Source organism: Chlorocebus sabaeus, chromosome 17 (genome assembly GCF_047675955.1).
Source record: "Chlorocebus sabaeus isolate Y175 chromosome 17, mChlSab1.0.hap1, whole genome shotgun sequence".
NCBI classification, from domain to species: domain Eukaryota; kingdom Metazoa; phylum Chordata; class Mammalia; order Primates; family Cercopithecidae; genus Chlorocebus; species Chlorocebus sabaeus.
The window spans coordinates 50,766,516-50,793,929 of record NC_132920.1 but is presented as its reverse complement, the minus strand read 5'-3'; the positions used below and the strand labels follow the sequence as shown (position 1 = coordinate 50,793,929).

The following is a 27,414-nucleotide window of genomic DNA, read 5'->3' as shown; positions in this document are numbered from 1 at the left end:
GGACCAAACTTTCATTCAATTAGCCCCTTGCCTTTGCAGCCAGGAACCTCTCGTTTTCAGTGTCTTAACTAAAGGACAATGAAGTTATAAAAACAAGCTACAAAAAAGGAAAGCATCTTAAAAGCAAAAGTTTTCTCTGATCATTGTTTCTGTTTTCTTTATTGAACACAGACCTGAATGCTTTTGTGCCTCTAAAGGTTTAGAACACAGCCATCAGGCAGGTAGAAGAAGCACCAAAGCAGAAAAAGGAAGGCTCTCATCTTAACCATACAATCGTTGGCCACCAGCACTTCAAGGGGCCTCCCCTAGGTCCCTGTTCTCTTCTCCCATCTCTGAGAAGCAGGACTTCCCAGAAAGATCACTGTTCCTATTCCTATGCTTTTCCAGGCAAAACAATGCCACTGCTTTCCATCAGGAGCCCAACGGAGGCAAAGCTACTCTTTCCTATATCCATCCTGCCGTGACCCACTAAATGCAGTGGGTCTGTTTTCTTGAATTGCTAGGGTGGTGATGTGAAGAGAATGGATAGAAGAGTTCATCTCTTATCCCTTCAGTAATATACTTTTCCAGTATCTTCTTAGCTATTGGGGTGGGGTAAATGGACCTGGGATTGGGTGGGAATATCATAGATACGAGAAAGTTTCCTGGAATTTTTAAATACCACCAAGGCACTGGTAGTTAAGTGGGCTAGGGGTTATCAAAATTTTAGATCTGTTGTCAATTCACAGATTCATAACTGCCCTTTTCAGTTACCCAAACATTTATTGATAGACTGATTTCCAGATTGATCTATTTAGTGGAATGAGGCACTCTTCAGTTAAAGGGAGTTAAGTTGAAAGACTGGAGCTGTAAGTACTGGTGGTGGATTCCAGTTTGGTCATGCTTTCTGATCCCTACCTACATAGTTGGGTAAGAAAGTGCATCAGTTAGATGTGAAAAAGCATGTGCTGCCTCTCCAAAGTCCAGAAGTGCTTAAAAACTGTGGTGTATATAATTCAGACAATAAGTTACGTGCACAAAGGAGTTTATCATAACATAAAATTAAAAGGTGACGATTTCATCACACAGTTACACTGCTGTTTTCCTTTTTTTTTTCTTTTTTTTTTTTGGTTTTGTCCTTTTTTGTTTTGTTTTTCATTTCCATTTTTGTTTTTTATGGAGGATTGGGGAAGGGTAGAGATTTGGTCCACTGAAGATTAGTCACCCTCAATGATATATATATTAGAAAAAATATCAGCAGCAAGACTCTCTGGAAATAGATTCTGTTTGATGTAGCTAGTCTGTCTTTTCTGTTTTGCCCTCTTTCACAGCAGCCTCTGAAGTTTTCCGCAGGGGGGCTTTCTCCGAGTTGGCATGTCCTTGGCCAGAATCCGCTGCTCCGCCGTTTTTATGAGTAGTGTGTTTTTCCAAGTAGTTCAGCATTTCACTGAGAACTGTTTGGAAAGTGCTTAGAGCTGCACATATTGCCGGAGTCCCAAAGCCATGAGTGATCAAACTGGAAATGAGAAGTGACAGGAAAAAAGAGATGAATGATTTGCAGTATCATGTGAAATAGCAAATCCCTCCATATAATTCAGAACATTCAATTAAACAGGTATTTATTGTGTTCCTAAATGATGCTAAGCATTGTGGAAGATACAACACAGTTGAAGGTATTGCTCTTGACTACAAAAGAAATATAGGACCCATTTGGAAGACTTGCCATTAATAGAGTTGATATGCACTAATTATTACCAAGTCTAAATATTCAACACATGACTTGATTCTCTACCTCATTAAGAAGTAGCTAGAAAACATACCTTTAGATTCCATGTGTGGAAACATCTTGCTTTCAAGAATGCCCTATATGGCATAGACTATACATGAAGAAATCACAATTGGCTGAGTGTGCCTCATGGCTAGCTGTCCCTCTGACTTCATTCTCCTTTTCCATAGTAATACACTTTTATCCAGGCATATGGCCATCCAGATGGAGACTACATTTCCAAGCTTCTTTTGCAGTGAGTTTTGGACATGGGACTTAACCTACCCACAATGTAACATAAAGAGAAGTGATACATGCAGTTCCCACTTGCTTAAAAGGGTAGCTATGCCCTATGTAGATAATCACTTAAGTGGCAGGGACAAAACAAGATAGAAGGAAACGACTCATCTCTAGACTCCTAAATGAGAGAGAAATAAAACCCCGTCTTATGTAAGCCACTCAACATTTAGGTCCCGGAAACTAACTAATAACAAAAACTAACAAGCAAATGTAAGGAATGTTATGGCAACCTCAGCATAGGTAGTTCTTCCAACCATGACAAATGTCATCTTTGGTTGAACAAACACATAGCTGTAGATTTACTCTTTTTGTGAGCAGAAGCTACCCAGATTGTTCACTTATGTTAACTGTCCTGAAGTGACACTCTGCCAGTTTGCTTCCTATGTCTTGTAATAATATAGAAAAACATCCTTGTCACATAGTATGCCCATGTTATAATACATATACAACACTGTGCATATGTGTATAATACAGTTAATAAATAAAGCAATTAACTGCTTAAGTCCTAGTTTGTAACTGTTATTAGGACATTAGTAGTTTTTAAATCACACAGTACCACCCTTCATAATACTTTAGCTACCTATAGTTATCTTTCTTAAGTTACATAATCTTTAACAGCAAAAATAATAATATTTTATAATAATGCAAATGAAGGATTTGGGGTTTAAGGCAGCCTATTAATATGCCTCAGTTGAGGTAATAGTAGGATCCACCATGTGGGGTTGTTGTTTTTATTCGTCTACGCAAAGGGCTCAGGAGGATGCCAGATCTAAATGAAGTCTTCGATAAATGATAGAGATTGTTGGCTGGATATATTTTCTGGGTAGAGGGTAAAATTTCTGCATGTCCCTCCTTATTCCACAGGTTGCTAGATACCATCTTTCTTCCGAATATATTACAAAGTTTGCCCTGTGCCTCCATCATAGTTAACATACGTTAAAAAGAAAAAAGGAAATTCCAATCTCTGATTATGTAGGAAACAAGAATGGCCAATGCTTAAGCAATTATGTACACCAAAGTTTGTAGTGTAAGACATCATCACTGCTTAAATACTATATCCACACCTCTGCTGCAAGAAATTGCATTGCCAAGCAGGAAAAATAATTTAAGCTGTATTTCTACAATGAGACAACTAGAGGGGAAGTCAAATAATTGGAAATTTATTTGGGATCTTGGACAACAAATGGAATTGTTGGAGTGGTGGAAGAATTAATCATGGTGATGCCCACAAAAAGAACTGGGTAAAGCCAACCATTAATGTCCAGATGTTTGGCCCCAGGGACAAACTGTCTCTTTTCTCATGTTTTATTCCTATTTAGAGCTTCTTTTTTTATTTTCTTCTATATTGGTATGTCCTCTTTGTTGTGACTCACTTCTTCATTTATAGCAGAATATAAAATATTATTTAGTTTCACAGGGTATTATTGAAGTTAATATCTAATTTTTGAGTTCTGAACATATGTCAAGTCCTATTCTAAGTTTTTTAAATCTGTATCACTTCATATAATTCTAGTTACAACACTAAGAACTAGACAATATTATTTCCATTTTACAGACAATCTGAGTCCCAGGGAAGTTAAATAATTTGCCTGAGAAATGGGATATTCTGTACTTATATTCCTCCCAGGCTGAGGGTACATTTTACTCCTCTTCTCTGAGAAATCACATTTTCTGTGGGCAGTTTAACTCAGTTCCTCTGACTTAACTTTGTACTTGGGCAGCCTTGTTGGCTTGTAAAATCAGATGCTTTTTACTCACTTTCCTGTCTAGGAGCAGCGTTTTTAAAATCAAGCACAGGTAGGTAGTTACACATAAACGCTTTTATTATCCACTTTGAGAAAATAGCTGTTTCCATATTTAAAGATTCCTTTTAAGCTGGGATCACTTCTTGACTGATGGGCTTTCTTGTTGCAAATATGGATCTGATCATTAGCAGTTTGCATTGTCATCTTTGCCTTGGATTGAGAACCAAGTGTACCAAGTCCTCACATTGGCTCTGACTTCAGGCACTTTGTGATTTGGGGGAAGTTATTTAGCCTTGTAAAATGACAGTAGTCCAACAAGAACATCTGCTAGGTTCTTTCCAACTCTAAGCTTCAATTTAAGAGTTTAACATGTTTGGCCGGGCACAGTGGCTCACGCCTGTAATTCCAACACTTTGGGAGGCTGAGGTGGGCAGATCACGAGGTCAGGAGATCGAGACCATCTTGGCTAACATGGTGAAACCCTATCTCTAAAAAAAAACACAAAAAATTAGCCGGGAGTTGTGGCAGGCGCCTGTAGTCCCAGCTACTCGGCAGGAGAATGGAGTGAACCTGGGTGGCGGAGGTTGCAGTAAGTCGAGATCGCACCACCACACTCCAGCCTGGGCAACAGATCGAAACTCCAGCTCAAAAAAAAAAAAAAAAAAAAAAAAAAAAAAAAAAAAAAAAAAAAAAAAAAAAGAGTATAACATGTTTATGGTGTTCTTAAAATCAAGGACATGGACAGAGGTTACAGAAGTTGAAAAACCACTTCAGGGCTGGGTACAGTGGTTCATGCCTGTAATCCCAGCACTTTGGGAGGCCAAGGTGGGCAGATCATGAGGTCAGGAGTTCGAGACCAGCCAGATTAACATGGTGAAACCCCGTCTCTACTAAAAATACAAAAAAAAATTAGCCGGGTGTGGTGGCATGCGCCTGTAATCCCAGCTACTAAGGAGAACCTCTTGAACTCAGGTGAGATCATGCCACTGCATTCCAGCCTGGGCAACAGAGCAAGACTTTGTTAAAACAAAACAAAACAAAACAAAAACAAAAAAACCCCACTTCATTCAACAAAGAACTCTAAAATCTATTGTAGGATATTCAATATAAAAAAAGTCATCCTGACTTTCATGACCTTAAATGTCATCTTTCAATATGAAAAACATTACGTAAATTTTGTTAATTACCTTAATTTAACATTACCTGCATATTAAAAATATGCATAGCACACTGCACAGAATGATAACAAATGTAAGGCAGAGATTCTTTTCTAGTAGATTTCAGAGAAATTTATGAATCCCAATAATTAAAGTAATCTAATGTACTACAATAATGTAAAAAGAAGTGTGCAATCACAGTATGTTTTAAAAAGTTCTGGGAATATCATGCTATGCTTTTAGCCACAGTCATTCCAGAAAAATAGGTGTGTATCTCATTCACAGTGACATACAGAAAAGGAGAGGGCTGGGTTCAGTGGCTCATGCCTATAATCTCGGAGCCTTGGGATGCCAACGAGGGAGGATCGTGTAAGCCCAGGAACCTGAGAGTACAGAGAACTATGATTGCACCATTGCACTCTAGCCTGGGCAACAAAGCAAGTCTCTGTTTCAAAAGCACACACAAAAAAAGGAGGGAGGAATAATGTAGAATCTTAAAAAAATTAAAGAAAAATAGAAATAGAAGGTCTGATTTTTGATCCTAGACAGAAAAAAAGAAAAAAGAAAAAAGACTAAGGTCGCCTACAAGGTAACAAACTATAGTCAAATCTTCTAACTCTTTGATAATAGAGATGATTTTCACCTTTGGAAAATATTTTTCAGTTACAGGTTTGATGTTTAAGTTACCCTTGGCATTTGCATATAATTTCATCAGATTACTGACGAGAGCACATTTCACATGCAAATATCACCAGGGTTAAATAGCAGCCATGATGGTTTGAAATAGGCAGTCAAAATATAGAAGTTATTTTAAATTCTAAATTCTAAAACTCTATCTTCAATGAGGCCATGGAGACAACTTGCATTGTGTTAGATAAGTCATATCTATGCCACATTTGTAAAAGAATAGTGACTATAGAGGATTCACAGGTCATATCAGGTTTCTTAATGTTTCCCAAGTCGCCTTCCTTCACCCTATGTAATCATGTGCTCTATTACCTTATGTTTGTAAAGTTTATCTCAAGTTTATTTCTTTTTAATACCCAAACATGACAGTTATTCCTATTTGTGTGTGTTGTGTGTCCTCCTCTCAGCCAATTGAAATTCCACTCAAAGAAACTCACAATTTCTTTGATGATACTGATGAAAAAGGGATTAGTTTTCTCGTGCCTGGCTTAAGATATTGAAAAACAGCTGTGTTACTTCCAAAGGATAGAAACTTGCCAAAGTGATGAGAGGACTTAAATAAAATCTGGGGAGAAGGAAGTAACAATCCCCAAACAAATGTAAAACTATAGCAAAGAGAGGACAATGGGAAGAAAACAGGTGAGGCTAAACTCCCACTCACCAAGTGAGGAAGAGGAATGGGAATAACATTGGTAGCATCAGAGCATAACTGACAATCAAAGTATATCAGATTTTTACTGCAAGTGGTAAATCATGTCCCTCATAATAAAGACCACATATATGACAAGCCTACAGCTAACATCATACTCAATAGTAAAACGCTGAAAACTTTCCTCTCAGATCAGGAACAAGAAGATGGTGCCCACTCTTACCACTTTTATTGCTATTTAACATAGTACTGGCAGTCCTAGCCAGAACTACTGGGCAAGAGAAAGAAATAAAAAGCATCCAAATCAGAAAGGAAAAAGTTCAGTTGTTTCTGTTTGCAGACGATATGATTTTAGAAAATCCTAAAGACTCTGTGAAAAACTGTTATAATAAATGAATTCAATAAAGTTTCATGATATAAAAATCAGTTGCATTTCTAAGGAGTACCAATGGACTATGTGAAAAAAAGAAATTAAGAAAGCAATCTCATAGTATCAAAAGGAATAAATAGTATCAAAAAGAATAAAATACTTAGGAATAAATTTAACCACAGAGGATTCAAGATCTGTACACTAAAAATTATAAGACACTAATGAAAGAAATTAAAGAAGGCACAAACAAATGGAAAGAGATAACCTGTGTTCATGGATTGGAAGCATTAATTTTTTAAACGTCCATACTAAAACTGATCTATAGATTAAGCGTAACCCCTACCAAAATTTAAACAGCATTTTCACAGAAATAGGAAAAACAACACTGAAATTCATTGGGAACAACGAAAGACCCTAAATAGCCAAGTCAATCTTGAGAAACAAAAACAAAGATAAAAATATCATGTTTCTGATTTCAAATTATATTACAAAGCTAGAGTAATCAAAACCATATAGTACTGGCATAAAAACAGACACATAGACCAATGGAACAGAATGAGTCTAGAAATAAGCCCTCATATATGTAGTAAGCTAATCTTTGACAAGATTTTAATGAATACATAATGGGGAAAGGATGGTCTCTTCAATAAATGATTCTAGAAAAACTGAATATCCACATGCCAAAAAATAAAATTGGATCCTTATCTTACACCATACACAGAAATGAACTTAAAATTGATTAAAAACTGAAATGTAATGAAAGACCTAAACTATAAAGCTCCTTGAAGAAAAAATAGGAAAAAATATTTTTGACATTGGTCTTGGCATTATTTTTTGGATATGACACAAAAAGCACAGGCAACAAAACCAAAAATAAGTAAATGGGATTCGGTCAAATGAAAAACACTTCTGCACAGTAAAGGTAACAATCACAAAATGAAAAGGCAACCTACAGAATGGGAGAAAATATTAGCAAACCATACATTTGATACAAGAATTAATATCTAAAATATATAAGGAGCTCATGCAACTCAATAGGTAAAAAAACAAATAACCTGATATTAAAAATGGGCTAAGGACACAAACATACATTTTTCCAAAGATGACATACAAATGGATAGTAAGTATATGAAGAGATGCTCAACATCACTAATCATCAGTGATACACAAATTAAAACCACAATGAGATGTCACTTCACATCTGTTAGGATGGCTATTTTCAAAAAGCTGAGAGATAAGTTGTGGTGAGGGTGTAGATAAAAGGGAACCCTGTACACTGTTGGTAGAAAAGCAAACAGGTGCAGCCATTATGCAAAACACTATGAAAGTTCCTCAAAAACCTAAACACTAGAATGACAACATGATCCTGCAATCCCGTTTCTGAACTCGGGAGGCGGAGCTTGCAGTGAGCCGAGATTGCCCCACAGCACTCCAGCCTGGGCAATAGAGCAAGACTCCGTATCAAAAAAAAAAAAAAAAAAAAAGAAGTAATCACTGAAATGCTGCATGGATTTAGTAAGATATGTAATAAAGTAACTGCATTTTCTTTTACAAATGAGTTATTAGAGCAGCAGCAATATAATTGAATGCAGGATTTCAGCAATGCATCTAACAAAATCTCCCCACACACTGTATAAAAAGTTGGAGGGGAGGAGGAAGGTAAGCTAGATGACAGCAAAGTAAGGCAAATTCACAGCTGGTTGTACAATGACACCCAAAGTGTGGATGTAAGGGCAGTTGTCAATCTTGAAAGATGTCTCTTGTGGAGTGCTGCAAGGCTGTCATTAATCCCACTCTGCTGGACACGTTAATTAACAATGTGATTGAAGCCATCATAGATTTTTAGCTTAATGGCTGGTATTAAAACAGAGAGAGGAAAGTTCCTGCATTGCATAACAGAACCAAAGTTCTGAAAAACCTTAATGTGATTGACAGCTTAATTGGTGGGCCAAAATCAATGATAGGAAATTTAGGGGAGATTAAGGAAAACATGTCCATTTGGGTAAAAAGCAAATTAGTGTTGCAATATACTAAGAAGGAGATATGACTCAAGGGTTATTCATAGGAAAGAGCTTTACGAAATCAATAAGTCTAAATTAAAAAGGCAAAGGTCAAAATTTGAGGTTTGGAGCATAGTTAGGCAGACTTAAGAGACTACATCTACCTTGGACTATATTCTCATTCATTTTCTCTTTCTTTCTGTCTCTCTCTCTCTGTCTCTAACTAGATTACAGCTCAGTGATTTCATTTTCCTAGTACTAATTTCACACTGAGGAGCAGAAAGGCTCTGACAACTTGACTGTGAACAATACCATCACCTGCTGAGAAAATTCAGACTAGTGTAGTTTATGGCACCTGATGTTAGGGAAAATGTAACTTATATTTAACAGTCATCTCCCTAATTTTATTCATGGTTTTAAAAGCTCCTATTTTGCTAGACCTCCCAATTAACATTCTCTAAAGTACCTTTCTTGCAACATAAAGCATCTCCTCAAATTGGCTCGGTTCAGGAAGGAGGTAACTGTTTACTGGATTCAGGGGTGAAGCTCTACTTTTCCATTTTCCTCTTAAGTGGCAGGTTTCTTCCCTAAGTGTTTACATTTCAATGATTGGAAGAACACCACTAGGTAGGGTAGCCATTTCTAGGGAGATTTTGCACTCGTGTGTGTAGTGTGTTTGTGTGTGTGTGCATATATGTGTGAAAGAGAGAGAAAGAGTGTGTGTGTACCTGTGGACTTGTATTGGTTTTGCCTTTTTATAAAATGGCATCTTCTTCTTGACTAGTGGCCTTGACCTGAAGGTTTCACTGATACAGTCTGTAACTTTTTACATGGAAATGTATTGCAACCATTCAAACTGTATTCTCTAATGGTGGGTGTCAAAACTATAGAAGTTGAGGCTCAGAAATGAAAGAGAAGAGGTAGAATAGAGGGTGGAAGAAAAGAGACTGCTGTTGGAAAGAAAATATATTTTAATCCTTTCTTCTTTTTCCCGGTGTGGTTTTGCTAATAAGATGGTAGCAACAACCCATTTTTAACTTGGACAGTGTTTATACTTAGAAATCGCTTGACATTAATGACAAGGACCTATCAGAAAATTCCATATAATAGGAATTTCACAAACTTCTATTCGTGCCTTGTAATCCCTGGTTAACTGCATTTCTTGCTCATGGTCAAGGCCTTACCTACATTTATCTTTAAAATCTCCAAAGCTTCAGTTCTTACTTAGAATGTAAGCTAGTATAGGATTCTGAATGTTAGAGGAATAAGAGCCATTTTACTTTCTCTAATCTAAGTAAGTATAGTTTACATTTCACTAGCTTAATTGTATGCTAGATAAATGCTACAAAGCTGTGTCCATATTTTTCTAATTGTCCTTCAAAAATGCTTTATCTTTACTTTAATTGATTTGTCTAAACTAATTTAAATTAGACCACTAAAGCAATTTTCTAAAACATAGCCTGAAGCAACCTTCTATGGAATCCTCTCCTGAATTCTTCCTATCTTGGCAAGAGTTGTGCCTGGTATCCAGCACCTTTCTACCTACTAAGCAAACACTGATTCAATATGTGTTATAAAGGAAATGAAAGTCTCTTTAGTATTTGTTACTGAAGATTAGATCACTCAGTTGTATCTGCCAGCCATAGATAAATTTTTCTAGCTTTCTTTTGGAGTACAAAAAGCTGGAAGTAATAGATACTATCGTGCTACAAACTAGAAGACTGAAAATCAATAGAAAATAGCCTGCCATCATCATTTAAGTAATTTGACTAAAAGCTAATTTCATTTTGTAAAGTTTCAACTTTTTACCTGAAAAAGCAAGCAAGCCTTTTTCTCCCCCCCCCTTTTTTTTTTTTTTTTTTTTTTTTGGTGTGTGTGAAGGTTGAAATGGTGTTTGGGTTATTATTCCTATTATTTTGTTACATTGCATCATTCCAATGGGTGTTTACTATCACTAATCTTTTGATTTCTAGAATAGCATACCCATGTCACTCAGTTCTGCTTTTTGCCCTCTGGGAAGCATGCAAACAGCAAGATTTAAATGCAAGACAAATCTCCTTTTCCTTTCCTCTGAGATTATTCAGTTACTACAGGCTTAGGTCCAAGTGCAGTCTATAATCTCACTACAGTGTTAGGTGGCCACCAGATAAGTGCCTTCTACTCATGAGAACAGCCCAGTAGAGAGGGAGTCCGGGGAACAGACCTTCAACAACAACAGCAAAGAATTGTAGGTCTTCTCCGCCCCACCTTACTTCCTCTCACAGCTCTGAGTATTAGACACTTTATTTCTAAAGCAGAACAACTTCTAAATGTAGGCCATGAAAAGAGACCCTTACATGCTTGAGGATAAGCATGTAACTGAGGCTTATCCTCCAGAACTCAATGGCATCTATTCTTTGTAGCCTAAATGATTCAGAAAACAGAGGAAAGGTGAAACCAGTTGATGGTGCTTATTTTCTACATAGATTATCTTATCTCATGGTCCCAAGTACTTTTACAATGGAATTTAATTAAGATACACAATTAAAGTATCCAGTTCTCTGGTGGTGAAGAATCATTGACATCTACTCATTAAGCAAAGCCTTGACAACACTCCCAAATGTTCTGTGGTTTCTCAGTTGGTGGTTCTCAACCATAGATGCATATAAGAAATCATTCGCAAATCTTATTTCAAAAATAGTAATATATGGACCCCACCCCCAAGACCTTGATTTAATTGGTTTGGGATGAATCTAAAGCATCAGTATTTTTTAAACAACCCTCATTCCATTTAAATGCAGAGAAAAAATTCAGTATATCTCCTTAGGACCAAGAAATAACGCCTAACTATTATGTCTGCATTCCTCCTTGGGAAAAAGAGGATGATAAACTTCTGTAGCATTTCCCACAAGACCTTCTGCAGAATCTTAGTGTTATGTAATGTTAATATGTACTCTGAGATTTAAAAACAGTTTTCATGATCAAGTTTTAGAAACTGTGGCTAAGTGTTCCCTCCTTTCAAAAAGGGTTCTGGGAGTCTTTGGTATGCCAATATGCATTGTCATACTTCAAGATAGGTACAAGAATTAGGGTTTCTTGAACCAAAAAACCCTTGACTATGAAACACTTTCAGAGAGCATCTCATAGGACTGACTAGTGCACTATGAAACTCATTTTGGGGAAGTATGTTTATGACTACCCTGAATCTCTGTCAGATTGGGAGATGTGTGTTCATCTACTGCCCTAAAGTCACATTCCTTCTGTTCTTCTCAATTACTTTGAGGTCCCAAAGGGAAATGAATGGGTCCTTGTGACTCCATTTTACCTCAGTACAGCTCAATAGCAAAACAGGCTAAAATAAAATCATTGCACATACATTAGAAGAGACTACAATCAATTACATCCAAGTCAACTTCTTGAAAGTGATAACATTTGATGTCTGTACCATAATTTTTACATACGAGAATGGAGATTATAGGGTTACATTAACCATCTTGTTACATTTCTCCCCATCAGACATATTTTCTATTTGGAATAGAGAAATGAAAATGCTAAGCTTTTCAAAATGGTTTTCATTGAACTGTTGATGTTTTAAGATGAATAAGTTGAGAAAACATAAAAGAAAAATATGAGATGATATAGAAACTCAGCATAAGTAATGATTTAAAGTGAATCTGTAAATTAAGAATGGAGTAAAATATTATTGGTCTAGAAAGAACCTTAGAAATCACCCAGCTTAACTGCATTGAGTCATGAACATGCAGAAGTCACACAGGTGAAATTCCTATTCTAAATTCACACATCTAGTTGGTAACCAAGTGGAGACTGAGTTAGGTCCCCTGACAATTAATCCTGAGTGCTTCTCACCATGCCATATTGTCTGTTGTCAATTTCTCTTCAGTCCATAGCTCAACAAAGATAGACAATATTTAAATAAAAATTAACCAAAACTCTTCTACAATGTATAAGTTCCCCAAAGTCAGTTATTCACACACGCAGTTATTACAGGGTCATGTTTGCAACTTTTAATTAGAAACAGTTACCTCTGGCTTCTATTGTTTTAACCACTAGTCTCCTATGTGCTCAATCTAAAAATCCATAAAAATGTCATCAAAAGCCCTGTAATTGATGCTTTAATGTATGTTCCTCCTGACAAAGATTCATTGCTTGAGTAAACTTTAGGCAGGTTTCTGAACCTTCTCCTAGTCCCATCTTTGCATTTCCTTGTAAAAATCCAGTTTTAGCAAGGAAGATCTTCCCCAACTCATATCTGCTGACCTTTGCTTTCGAGATTACAGATTTAATTGAAATTTCATTGTTTCTTTTCTCACACTAAAGAATGCTTAGTGAAGAAACTCGCCCACTGTTGATGACCTTCCCAGCCACTTTTCCATCTCAAGAAAATTTTAACAAAATAAAAAAAAAAACTATGCACACTTTAGGCTTCTTGGAGAAAACAAAACATGCTCATGTTTGACTAGAGACAAACATCCGCTCTTCAGCATGTTGCCAAGAACAGAGCAATCAGAAAATACCAGTTGAGTTGACCGTAAGGCGTGTCATATGTGGAACCCTGAAGGAAATGGGAATGAATAACTCTTGAAGAGAAAACTAGGGAGGACATGAGAACTGCCTTTAGAAAGTGGGAGGGAACCAGGATGAAAGTACCTCTGAAAGCCTGCAAGAAGCGGGACATTGGGAAATAGAAGGAAGGCATTTCTAACAGAGTTGTCAGAGATAGAGAGCAGTCTATTATTGAGAGTTTCCAAGCTTGACATGGATAACTTGACAGAGACGTTGGAGAGAAGGTCTAAATGTTGAAGAAGAGTAGGAAATGTTAGAGGCCTTCCAACACTGAGAATCATTGAAGAAAATTTAATCACCAGCAAGCACATAGATGTCTGGGACTGCCTATACATTCCTTATTTCCCAAAGCAGTAGTAAGAGGGTATATTTCTAAGAAGGTAGGCTGTCAGGATAATTTATGAGTTACATAGGAGAATTAAGCACATTGATCATTTTACTTCCCTAGTCCATCATCCAATTAAAACATCATGACCCTGAGAATGAACCAATGGAGAATATACACAGGACCCAACTGAGATATTATTGTAATCTACATTTATTTACATATATTTATTGCATGCATACTATTCGCTAGGTACTATGGATAAAAAGAAGAAATTTCCTTATTTCCCCAGGTAAATTGCCAGTATGCTTAATCTTCTATTGTAGCATCACTCTTGTATATTATAAGCCTATATATATCTATATGGAATAATTATATCTATATTCTACATATATAGAATAATTATATATTCTCTCTCTCTACATATAGATATATATAATTATTCTCCATTTTAGAAGTTCTAAAGAATGGGATAATCCTCTAGTCATCTTTTCACTACCTGCCATTAACATAGTAGAAACAATAAATAATAATTCTACTAGAAATAACAGAAACAACAAAATTTCAGCCTCCCAAGGTACATGCTGAGAAAAAAAGTTTCCTCATTTTTTCAACAGGGTGTCCTCCCTGAACTGAGCCTTCAAGATAGTCTAACTTCTTCTTTTTTTTTTTTTTTTTTTTGAGATGGAGACTTGCACTGTCGCCCGGGCTGGAGTGCAGTGGCATGATCTCAACTCACTGCAAGCTCCACCTCCCGGGTTCACACTATTCTCCTGCCTCAGCCTCCCAAGTAGCTGGGACTATAGGCACCCGCCACCACGCCCCGCTAATTTTTTGTATTTGTAGTAGAGACGGGATTTCACTGTGGTCTCGATCTCCTGACCTCGTGATCCACCCGTCTCGGCCTCCCAAAGTGCTGGAATTACAGTCGTGAGCCACCACGCCTGGCAAGATAGTCTAATATCTTATTACATTGTCAAATGTGCTTTTGCTTGACGTCAGATTCAAGGAGATTATGAGAACATAAGAGACAAAGAGGGGAAAATTTTAAGATTTCCTGCTCAAAGAGGGAAACGCCTAACATTTCAAAAAAGTAGGACTCTGGGTTTCCATCTGAGCTGAGGCTACTCTGACCATGAAACCCCATGCCACCTTGGTCTAATTGCCACCACTATTCCCAGGAACTGTAAGTCTATGGGGTCTTCCGCAGATGTCAATCAAATCTTTTCCCCCTTCTCGTTTGTGTTGTGGTGTCTGCTGTGTTCTCTACAACAATACACACTGTTGATGGTACTCAGTAAATTATAAATAATGAATAAGCCTGCCTTCTGTCATTTTGATGGAAACAAGAAGCTTTCCAGGCTGTGAATTGTGAGAAGGGTCACTGCTATGCATACGGCTTCCCAGAACACACTGATATGTCAACTGCCATGGAAAACTAGAAGTAGTTATCTGTGCTTTGTCTGCACATATTAAATCTGCTGAAAGTACGCCACAGTTCTCAAGGCACCAAATTGGCCAACCTCTAAGGTATATTTTTAAGTGGTCTGCATTGGGAAGGAGGTTTAACTAAATAAAATAGTAACACAAGTGATGTTATTAATTAGAGTATTCTCTATGCCTATCCAATTACACTACCTCTTCATTTCTTTCCCAGCCAGCATTCAGTAAAAGACGGTGGAAAATCGTACTCTGACAATTGTCTGCTTTCAAAGTCAGATGTGATATGTCTCCTTTGTAATTCATCTTTCTCTTGAGCTTATGGTTCTATTGAAATTACAGTTGTCACTGTCAGCAGAAAATTTTAAAAGGGACACACTCGGCCCGCTACAGTTGCTCACACGCCTGTAATCCAGCACTTTAGGAGCCTGAGGTGGGCAGATTGCTTGAGCCTACGAAGTCAAAACCAACCTGGGCAACATGGTGAAACTATCTCTATAAAAAATACAAAACAATAGCCAAGCATGGTCGCACATGCCTGTAGTCTCAAGAATCACCTGAGCCCAGGAAGTCTAGGGTGCAGTGAGACATGATTGAGCCACTGCACTCCAACCTGGGTAACAGAGTGAGACCCTGTCTCACAAAAAATAAAATAAAACAAAAATAAAAAAGACACACTGTATGCTAACACATGTTTACCCAGATTATTAGTAGAATCATCAATGTAGAATGTTTTTATTTTTAATTTTAAAATTTTTGATAGAGATGGAGTCTCTTCATGTTGCACAGCCTGGTCTTGAAGTCTTGGCCTCAAGTGATCCTTCCACCTCGGGCTCCCAATAGAATGTTTTTAATATGTTAAGTATACAATACAAAACTTGATAGAATTCTCAGTGACACTTTAAAAGTGAACTGGAGTTTTTCTTCTCCCAAAGAGGGGAAAAAGAGCTTATAGTTACAGAATATCCTAGAACTGTGGTTCTTAAACCTGCCTAACAATCGGAATCAACTTCAGAGTTTTAAAAATAACAGATACCTGAGCTCAGCCCTAGAACTACTGAATCAAATCTTTAAATATTAAATATGTCCTCCAATCCTTGAGTTTTTTTTTTTAACAGTTTCAAGAGCAATTCTGATATAAAGCCAAGTTTAAGAAATACACTTGTAAAGTGCAGAGTCTATTTCAAGGCTAAGCAACAAGCTGACTTTTGCTATCCTATTGTTAACATATTCTGTTGATGCCTTTTAAAATAAATGTGCAGTAAAGAAATTACACACATTTAAATTCAGTCTACATCAGGAACCTTCACTTTGGGTTTCAATTGGAAATGCCAATCATGTATCTTTTGTTTAAAATGATAAAATTTAAGACATGCAAAAGAATGAAGTTGGACCCTTACCTTACAACATAAACAAAAATTAACTCAAAATGAATCAAAGACCGAAACAAGACATACAACTGTAAAACTGTTAGAAGAAAAAATACAGGAGAGCTTTACCGCATTGTATTCGACAAAGATTTCCTGGATTTGACACCAAGAGCACAGACAACAAAGGTAAAAATAAACAAATTAAACTACATCAAAATTTAAAACTATGTACCAGAGACACAATCAACAGACTAACAAAGAAATGTATAGAACGAAAAAAGTATTTGCAAATTATACATCTAAGAAGAGGTTACTATCTAGAATATATAAAAACCTCCAGCTTAATAAAAAAAAAACCTGGTCAAAAAGTGGGCAAAGGACTTAAGCATTTCTTCAGAGATGATATAGAAATGGCTAACAAGCATATGAAAAGATGTTCAACATCACTAATCATTAGATAAATGCAAATCAACAATGAAATATCACCTCACACCCATTAGGATGGCTACTATTTGGTGAAGAGATGGAGAAATAGAAATCTTGTACATTATCTGTGAAAATGTAAAGTGATGTAGCTGCTATGGAAAATGGTAGAATAGGTTCTCAAAAAATGACAAATAAAATTTCCATATCATCCAGCAATTTCCCTTCTGGGTGTGTATCCAAAAGAACTGAAAGCAGGACTTTGAAGAGGTATTTTCACACCCATGTTCTTGGCAGCACTAGTCATAATAGTCAAGAAGTGAAGCAACCTAATTGCCATCAATGAATGAATGGATAAACAAAATGTGGCATATATAGGCACATACACACTTACATACTTACACACACACACACACACACACACACAGAGAAATGCTGTGCATCCTGAAAAGGAAAAAAATTTTAACACATGCTACGACATGAATGAACCTGGAAGACCTTATGCTAAGTGAAATAAGTCAGTTGCAAAAAGGCAAATACTGTGTGATTCCTCTTATATGAGATGTTTAGGGTAGTTAAATCCACAGAAACACAAAATAGAATGGCAGTTGACAGAGGCTGGGGAGAGGAGAAGATGGGAAGTTGTTTAATGGGTACAGAGGCAATTTTACAAAATAAAAAAGTTGTGGAGAGTGGTAATACAACAATGAAAATATGTTTGACACTACTGAATTGGTTAGAAATGGTTAAGATGGTAAATTTTCTGTTATGTGTTTTTAATCACAGTTTAAGAAAAAGACATAGTAGGAAATTTGCTATAAAGAAATCTTTGATTATGTGATTTGTATCATCCTACTACTTTTGTTATGAAATCAGAAGATTTTATCTAAATAAATAATTTTGACTATAATTAAAGAAAAATAAAAATTCTGGCAAACATTTAAAAAGCATAATAAATAGGAAATCATAATTTTCAAATATTCAAAATATTCAATATATAAATAATACCAACATATTATACATGATACTATCGTAAGTAAATATGTAGTGTTAGAAAGTTTTAAGATACGGTTATGCTTGAAATTGTGATTAAGAAACTGAAGCCACATACAATCTTGAGAGTTTTACACCTCCAATAAAACCTCACTTTCTTTTCACTAGGGGTGAGGGTAGCCATTTACCATATAGTTAGCTGCACTCTGAGTAACACCAGCTTGTTCCCGTATTCTGTACAGGGAGGTAAATAAGAGCTTATGAAACCCACAAAGAAAATGTGCAGCTCACATTTTGGAGTCAGTTTTCTCTAAAGAGTTCTGTGGCACTAAGTTGGCAACTGACTAATGTATTGACAAATCAGCAAGTTGTGCCTATGCTAAGAAGACAAATGTTTTGCCTATTTATTTCACACACTAGCTGATGTTCGACCAGTGCTCTATTTTGTTTTGAGCATAAAAAGAATGGTTTACTATCTGATGAAGGCCTCAGCATCTGTAATTGGAAATAATCTAGCATACATGTCAGAGTCTCATTTCTCTGTACTTTAATAGTATGCTCCTTCTCGGAGTAAAATTGTAATTTAACACACTTCTTTAAATCCAGAATCAAATCTCAATGAAAATTAAGTTCTGAGTTGATCTTTTGTAAAAATTATAAATCCCTTTATTGTACACACAAACAAAAATATGAAAGATATTTGTGTAGATATAATGCTGGAAACAAATTTAAACTTGGATCGGTGGTGAAGATAAATGAAATGTCATTTACTGAACGCCTACTTTATATTCTTTATCTCATTTTAGCTCACCTATGACCATATAATGGAGGGGTTCTTATCCCATTTAAAGCTGAAGAAATAAAGGTTTGGAAAGAGTGGGTGAGTTACCCCAAACAACCCAGCTCACATACATAAAGGCTCACGGACACAAGGATTTGAAAAGGTTTTGACTCCAAAACCTTTTGCTCATAGCATTTGGGCGTTTTATTTTCCCACAATTTTATTTACACTTCCTATCACTAGCTCAACTGAGTGATAGGAGAGAAGTCCTGTGAAATATATCCTACATTTTGTGCATTTTTGGAAGATAAATCCTAAGTTAAGTCTTCAGAGATGTGTGTCTATTACATCTTGAGGAAACTTGTGACATATTGTAAAATAGAATATTTTATTTAACTGTCTCTGATGTTGCAGCCTAAATTTCAACTTATTTAAACACTTGTTATTTTATATGATGCAGCACCCTCCTCAACAGCTTTACAATTTTTGACAGGTATTGAAATCATGTTAATATTTAATGTGTATTAGTCTTTCCTTACCATTGTTTAACTAAATGATAATAACTAAGAAAGGATACAATATGCCTATCATGTAGGCATTAAAATTCTAGAGTTTTAAAAATGTAAGGCACCTGAGTAATTACCATGTTCTTTCTCACATTCCATCTGGGGCATAAACCAACCAGATAAAAAATATTTTCTTCATTCCCAAAACACATCAGAAAATGAAATTTAAAATATGCTTCCAATAATACATTTCATGCTCTTGTGTGGTCTAACTTAAGAACCATTTGCAGTTTCTAATTGCATAGAAATTTTTATCATAGTTCTGGAAAACCAGTTAGTGATATCCTCTTAACTTCTGTCATGGCATCTTTCCATCAAAAAATTTGTGTCACCAAGATAAAGAACGATTTAAAAGATTTCAGAACCCGCATCCAAAAATGCTAAGTATTATTTGAAATAATAGTGTTCACTTTTATAAAGTAATGATTTCCTAACAATACACAAAGATATAAAATTTTCCAATCTAAAATGCTTCATGCCTTGTTATTCTCTCAATTTGATTTTATAAGGTTGGAATTTCAAAAAATTCAGTCAATCACTGCTATGGTCTGAATATGTGTGTCCCCTTTACCCCACTCCAAATTCATATATTGAAACCTAATCCCCAATGCAATAGTGTTAAATAGAGTCTTTAGGAGGTGATTAGCTTATGAGGGCAGAACCCTCATGAATAGGATTAGTGCCCTTATAAAAGAGCCCAAGGGATCTTGTTTGGCCCTTTCATCATGTGGGAGAAAATTGAGACGGTGCCATCTCTGAAGCAAAGAGCAAGCCTTTATCTAACTAACTCTGCTGGCACCTTAATCTCAGACTTCCCAGCCCTCAGAACAGTAAAAAATATATTTCTATTGTTTATAAATTACCCAGTCTAAGGTATTTTGTTATAACCTATCTGAAAAGACTAGGACAGTCACCATATAAATATATAAGTGATATCTCTAAGTAGAACTGTGATAGGAATACAAGAGTCTGGGTTAGTAAAGAATTTGAGCAATCTGGAAAACCAGTCTTACCTGAAATGTGTTAAATGTCTCTGGATGTCAAGGTCTAGAATTGGAGTGGGTCTGGAGGATCCCAGCGGTGATCTATCTTGGCTCAAGAGGTCTTGGAATTCTTTACAGATTTGTCTAAAATAAAAGAATCAAATTTAAAATTGAACTTTTGAAATTGGGCTTTAATTTCATCCCATGATATTTAACCAAAGACTTGTTCTCTCTTTTAAAAGCAGTCTAGATAACATTTCATAAAGCAACCTCAAAAGTTCCATTCATAGCATGCAATTGAGGTTCACAATGGTGACTTTGCTCTTAACAGCTATAGGATAATCATACAACATTTCAAACAAATAACAATCCACGAGCACTGATAAGACCAATGTTCATTTTTAAGATGACTATTCATAAATTAACCTCAGGATAAGGGAAACCCCATATGAAATGATCACGATGATCTTTTTAATCGAAATGTGATTTTTTTTTAGACATCATATCTGTAAACAAATTTAATTAAAGTTATAGTCTTACTTCAGAGCCATGATTCAAGCAAACTTTGGAAAATCCTTTTTTCCCAAGATTGCATTAGAATTCATATTCTTATGAACTTTATATGTTAATATTTGAAGCAGATAATCACCAGTAATTTAGTTCACTAGCCTCACAAAAATGGTTGTATTATGTTCCATGTAAGCTAATTTCTTGCCAAAAGTACCCTCAAGGTAACTTTTCTGCTGCATTTTTTTGCTTTAAGTGGTTATGGTTTTAGGTCATTGGTTTCAGTTTAATTACAGTATTAGCATGTGACGATAGAGCCCTTGTGATGTACAGTGCAAATGATATAATTCTAAAGAAGCAGAATATACTATACAAAGAGATTGTGTTTTTGTTTTGTTTTTTAACAACAAAACACTAAATTAGTCCAGTCTCTGAAAAGTAAAGGATTGCCAAGGAATTGCTTAAAAGCATCCATCATCTAAAGTGAGGTCACTCCGTAATCAAGAGATAATATGATAGTAATTAGGTTTTTTATCTGTTTTTACAATGGACAGTCGCAAAGTATAATATTGTAGTCCTGACTTTGACTATCAATGTAACAAAAGACAGGTATAGAAGGGTCAAATTATTTTAAGTGAATATGAACTCGGCCATTATTCTGCTGCAAACCATTTGTGTCATTAACAAATGATTACCAAAAAGTGACAAAATATCTTGAAGTACAAATAATTGATCACTGAGTCAAAATCAGTGGAGAATTCTTAATCAGATATCTAAAATTTATTGAATTCCATCAAAGATCGCTTATGATATTTTAAATGAACAATGAGGGTCTGGTTTAATGCCAGTGTTCAAATATTGTGTCATTTCACAGAATTGCCTTATTCATGTTTGCAGAACACAGGTAAAAGTAAAAAAAGAGTCAGAGAAAGGAAAAAAAGTCCTTATTTGCTTCAATGAAATAAGATACTCCACATCCCCTTCCTAAAGGACCAGTTGGATCTCTGAGATACAGCATCTGAATACATGCTTCTAACAACTGTGTGTTTTTACTTTCATTGAGAAAGTTTCTTCTGAACTCCTCACATTTTTTGTTGTGAGACTCAGTTGCTTTATGAAATATACTCATGTTCAGGTGTATTGCCCATATTTTAATCAATGAATGCAACTTAATCTAAGTGTTTGGTGCCATTTTGAGGAGTATATCATCATCTTTTGTGCTTTGTGTTAATATAGATTTGTCTTTGTTTATCAAAATTTCTAACTAAAATTTTAAATTTAGCCTCATGCTATCATTTGCAAATTACTGTATGGTAGGTCATCATTATGATCCATTCTTACAAAGAAAGATTGGTGTTGTTTTTAGACTTTTGTTTTCAGCAGTCTTTTAGTTTTAGTTTTTCTATCAGATTAAAATAAATTTTAAAACATTAAAATAAAGATTGAAACATTGCTTTAGTTATTATGGCATAATATCAGAATTAATTGGATAATGGAATAAACTTTTAAGTTGACAAATCAACTTTGTTCCTGTATAAATAATACAGCAAAGTTATAATAAAATTAATGAAGAAATTAGAAAAAGCTAAAGAGGTGGAAAAATTTAACTCATGCTAAATAATTCACACATGAAGTTCTACCAGGAGTAATATTAGAACTCTCTCCCTTTTATATTTAATTCTACAGCTTAACTCACTCACTTTCAAGTTTAGACTTGAAAACAGATGACAATCCTGTAGATTCCCCCTAGGCAATTATCATCATCATCTCATTATGGCACTTACAGAATTATGATTTTATGACCACTTTCATTCTTGTTTAAATTTTTATTTATAAATCTACAAAAAGAAACAATCTTACATCTCAAGACAAAATGTCGTATTATGAATTATGTAACACAAGATGATCTTCAGTGAATCATACATTCTAACTTTATCACTTACATCATTGTCCTTAAGGACGTAAGTTTTTAGCTGATATCTGAAATCCAAGTTCTCTGTTTCACCTTTAGATGATTAACATTATGGTAACACTAAAAGTTGCTAACTATTCTGCTTTACCTTAATGCAAATCAAATGTTAGACATATTTAGTTCTAAATTCAATGAAAAAGTTTAAATATGTTTTCTATTAACCAACTAAACACATGTTTTGTCTGGTTCATTTTTAGAATTCAAAAAATGTTTCAGTTTCTATTCTTTCACCTAAATAAATGTCTAAATTACACCAAAATATTTAATCAACAAAACACTGAAAATAAAGAAGAATTAGGAGACTAATGACACTTAATTAATAAACTCTTTACACAATTGTATACTTGGCAATATACTTAAAGACAACTGAATCTGTAATTCATGGAGGTAAAAAAGAAATATGTAGGCCAATCTGACAATGCAGATTAGCAACTGGATCTCTCATTCAATAGATTTTAGATTTCATGTATATTTTTTATAGTTGTTCAAGTCTTATGAATAAAGGTGAACTGACCAGGATGTAATGAATATCCATAATAGGCTAGTCAATATTAACTTTTACCATTTTAATTGATGAAAATATCCAATGCTTTACCATTGGTGTAAAATTAGAAACTTCTCAGAACACATTGGGTCCATTCATATGTTGCACAAAAAGGGTATTATTTCTACACATCCCCTAGTTTATCTAGTTATAGTGATTACTGGTTATATTACGTATGTTTGCTATGGCTGCAGTCTCTGAATCTCTAATTTTTATTTCACATAGTCCAATAAGAAGATAGGATGCATATAAATAACAAAAATAAAAAATTATAAAGCTGTATTATAATTTTCAGATGTTTATGCCTATTTACTCTCTGTAAAATAAGTTAATTGAAATGAGTGGAATTCTTGCTTGACATTCAATGGTCTGCAAATGTGCAGCTATAAGCAGACAGATAAAAGAAAATTACATGTTCTCACAATGTTTTATGAAATCAAAGTTCAAAATATCACCTAAAATAATATATGTTACTTAGATCCCAGGTAAAAGGAAAATACTACTACCTGGTCAAATATGCTACTCGAAAATAGAAGTCTCAGTAAAATTTTGACAAATATGGATGCATTTCTCTTATTTCCCTCAAATTCTTCTAGCATTACTTCTATTAAAACAAAATTTCAGTGCCAATTTGAATGTACTCAGAGGCTACCGCAGACTTCAACAGAATGATGGGAATCTCCAAGAAAATAGGAATTGTTATTTATTGTGTCGATGATGATAGTGGTGAATACTTCCAAAACCATTCTTGGTGGAAGGAGGACAGGAAGAAGTGTTTCTCTGGATTAAGGAGTGAAAGTCTTTGAATATGCATGATAAAACCACAACCAAGTCATTTTGAGGTAGAAAAAAGGAAGGTGTTTTCTCTTGGAAATTTGTATTTTGGGACAACAGTAAAATTCACATGGATATGTGCATTGGTAAATCTGCATGATCCTACCAGCTAGAATGACATGCTATGGAAACACCTGGGAGATATTACCTAAATTCTAGTACTGTATAATTATCTTGCTCTGTAACAAGTCTTTATCTTTCTCCTACGGTAATGTAAAGGATTCAAACTAACTATATGTGCTTTCAGCACTTTCTGGAGAAACTGAAACATGACTGAAATTATTTGGAAAAAAAATTTAGTCAAGAAGTTATTTGGAAAAGGAAAAGAGTACACAGTAGAGGTAAAGACTCCCAGAAGACACACTATGCAAGAGGTTCAGATTTAGGTCTTCCTACTAGCAAGTTTTCAGGGGTTTCCACATCACAAAATTTATTCCCAGATTTTAAGTCCAACTTTCATACCTGCCTTATAATTTTCTTTCTCTATCTCCTGGTCTTCATTCTGTCTTTCGGCTATTCCTTTCCCTTTAATCTTGTTTTGCTTTTTCTCTATTCCTTCTGACACCAACTTTTGCTTTTCTTCTCTTTGGGACAAGATGAGATAATCTAGTACTTTCAGAACAGCAATAGATAAATGGAGTCCTAAGTCCAAACAGTGCCAGCCACAGCAGTGTGTAAACTTCAATTAAGGGATTCAAGTGTCTTGGACAAACCTGTGAGATGGTAAGTATCCCATATACTCCTTAAATTTGTAAAAAGACCTGTGTTACATAAGAAGCTGGTAGAAAATAGAATATTTAGTTTTGGTTTTATGCATTTTGAGCCAATTTAAATTTTAGCCAGTATGTTGTAAAGGCATTAAATAACTACTTTTTATCAGTTTCTAAGAAGCAATGTTTTTAATACTCTGCCCTAGATTTTCTCTTAAAAAGTTTTCCCTAAGGCTGGGCATAGTGACTCATGCCTATAATCCTAGCCCTTTGGGAAGCCAAGGAGTGCAGATTGCTTGAACCCAGGAGTCTGAGACCAGCCTGGGCAATATGGCACAAATGCATCTTTACAAAAAATGCAAAAAACAGGGTGGGGGGGGCATGCTGGCTCATGCCTGTAGTCTCAGCTACTCAGGAGGCTGAGGTGGGAGGATCACATGAACCTGGGGAGGGTGAGGCTACAGTGAGCCATGATTGCACCACTGTACTCCAGCCTGGGCAACAGAGTGAGACCCTGTCTCAAAAAACAAACAAAAAAACAAACAAAATACTTTTCCCTGAATAAAAAATTAATTCATGAATGACAGTTATTAACCAGCTGAAACCATCAGTTCTAAAATCTTAATATAGAATTAAAAATTATTTAAGATTCTTAATGGCCTATATGTAGCAATAACTTATCTCAATAAAGAGAGGATAACAAGAATTAGTTACTACCAGAAGGATTTTCCTCTAAAACTTTTGAACATAACCTGCAGTGCTACCTGCGGTTCTACTGGATTTTTACACAATAAATGGTAGTATTCCCACTAATTATCGAAGAACTTTCAAGTGTCAGGGAATTTAAAAGTCATCTCATGCAAGCTTCCCCTTTTTCCGTTGTATTGTCAAATTTGTCCGTATCATTTTCCTCATTATTCTAGTTTGCATTTTAATTAGGCATTTTACAATTTCCAGAAGCTTTGAAATATATTATACCTTAAAAAAAAAAAAAAGACAATAACACTATGAGGCAGTACAAGGATGATTTGTTTACCCATACGCAAGACAGGATGGGGGCACTCATGGTGATCCTTGGTCCCAGAGGTCTCCCTGGTACCTCTCACCAACCTGTGACCTCATCTTCTGTCACATTCCCCAAACATTTATGGTGTTTTGAGAGCTTTATCCTCATTTATTAAGGCAAAATGAGTGCCTTAGACCAAATTACACAGCAACCAAAGGCATATTTGCCTGGGATCTACATTTCCTAAACATGCTTTTCTCCAAGGGATTTCTGCATGTTCTGGAGAGGTCTTCCAAGAACTTTCATCAGTTTCAATGACAGCCTTATCACTAATCAAGGGCAGTTTGTAAACCTTGCCTGGGTACCAAAAGGGGGAAAGTCCTTGTTTAATATATTTAGCTGCTGGTGTGTGAGACCTTCCTTGTTTTAGAAAATGGGTGCCTTCTAGACTTGTTTTCCTCATTTCAAAGAAAATGAAAAAAAAAAAAAAAACAAAAAAACAAAAAACAAAGACTGAAGATGAAAGCACACAGAGGTTTCCCTGTTCTGCTTACTTGGTCGCCAGGATCATCTTTTTTCTTGCTGTCTGTTCTTTCTGTTCCATATGTTGTCTGGCAAGATGTTCTCCTACTGCTTTGGCTGGAAACTCTGTTTCACAAGTGTAGCCAAAATCCCGAGCCAAGTGCAAAGCCTCCCCTGTTGGCAGATAACACAAGTGAGTTTCTCACCAGCATTCAACCTTAATAACAGTAGTGTCTTGCATTTCGCTCAAGCCTCACTCCTGGCTGTGGTCAGACAAATCATTTTTCCTACTTAAACTATTCAAGAAAAAAGTCCTTTTTGGGGGGAAGAGGGGAGGTAATGAGGAAGAATGAGGGGAAATTGAGGAACAGAGAAGTGACTTAGCAGGTAGGGAGAGGTGGAAAATTGAGGGGAAAAAAACAGAAACACAATCCAGAAGTGCTGACTCCCCTCATGGTTCTGGTCATTAGACCAGACTGATTTCCCAGGTTTCACACATGATTCCCAAGGGAAATGGTCCCATGGACAAGTCATTTTGTGGCTGCTGAACCTACCGCCGATTCTTAGTGTGTCTAAACTATTCAGATGTCTTTTCCATGAGACCTATTAAAATACCTACAGAGGGTCCAGGTAACTTTTCAAGGAAGTCGGAGAACTTTGGAAAATCATGAATAACTTTGTTCTCTCACAAAATCCTAAACCCAAGTAAATTTTTAAAAAGTGGGGTGAAAATGGCTTCCCAGCAAAGTAAAATTAAGTGATGAAAATCCATCTGGAAAACAATGGTATTTTTAAAGCTCAATCAAAGCAAATCTTACCTGGCCACTAAATTTTTGTTTAAAAAATCAAGTTTTCTAAACAAAATGTAGTACATGTATATCATGGAATACAATGCAGCCACAAACAAGAATGAGATCATGTTCTTTGCAAGAGTAGCTGAAGGCCATTATCCTAAGTAAACTACCACAGGGACAGAAAACCAAATACTGCATGTTCTTACTCATAAGTGGGAACTTAACAACGAGAACACATGGACACAAAGAGAGGAACAACAGACACTGGGACCTACTTGGGGGTAAAAAGTGGGAGGAGGGAGAGAATCAGAAAAAATACCTATTGGGTAGTATGCTTATTACCTGGGTGATGAAATAATCTGTACACCAACCCCCCATGACACAGTTTACCTATATTACAAACCTTCACATGCACCCCTGAACCTAAAA

General features: G+C 35.7%; 1 protein-coding gene across 1 annotated transcript in view; it reads right to left on the bottom strand.

The window, feature by feature from the left end:
* Positions 1-1,107: 1,107 nt before the first annotated feature.
* The window catches only part of TFAP2D (transcription factor AP-2 delta), a 56,732-nt gene continuing 30,425 nt past the window's right edge, over positions 1,108-27,414 (bottom strand). Inside the window, exons 6-8 of the mRNA XM_038006164.1 lie at positions 26,224-26,365; positions 20,127-20,240; positions 1,108-1,495 (exon numbers count right to left, since the gene is read on the bottom strand). Coding sequence (XP_037862092.1) covers positions 1,276-1,495; positions 20,127-20,240; positions 26,224-26,365 — 476 coding nt within the window. The 3' untranslated portion in view covers positions 1,108-1,275. The remainder of the gene's footprint in view (positions 1,496-20,126; positions 20,241-26,223; positions 26,366-27,414) is intronic.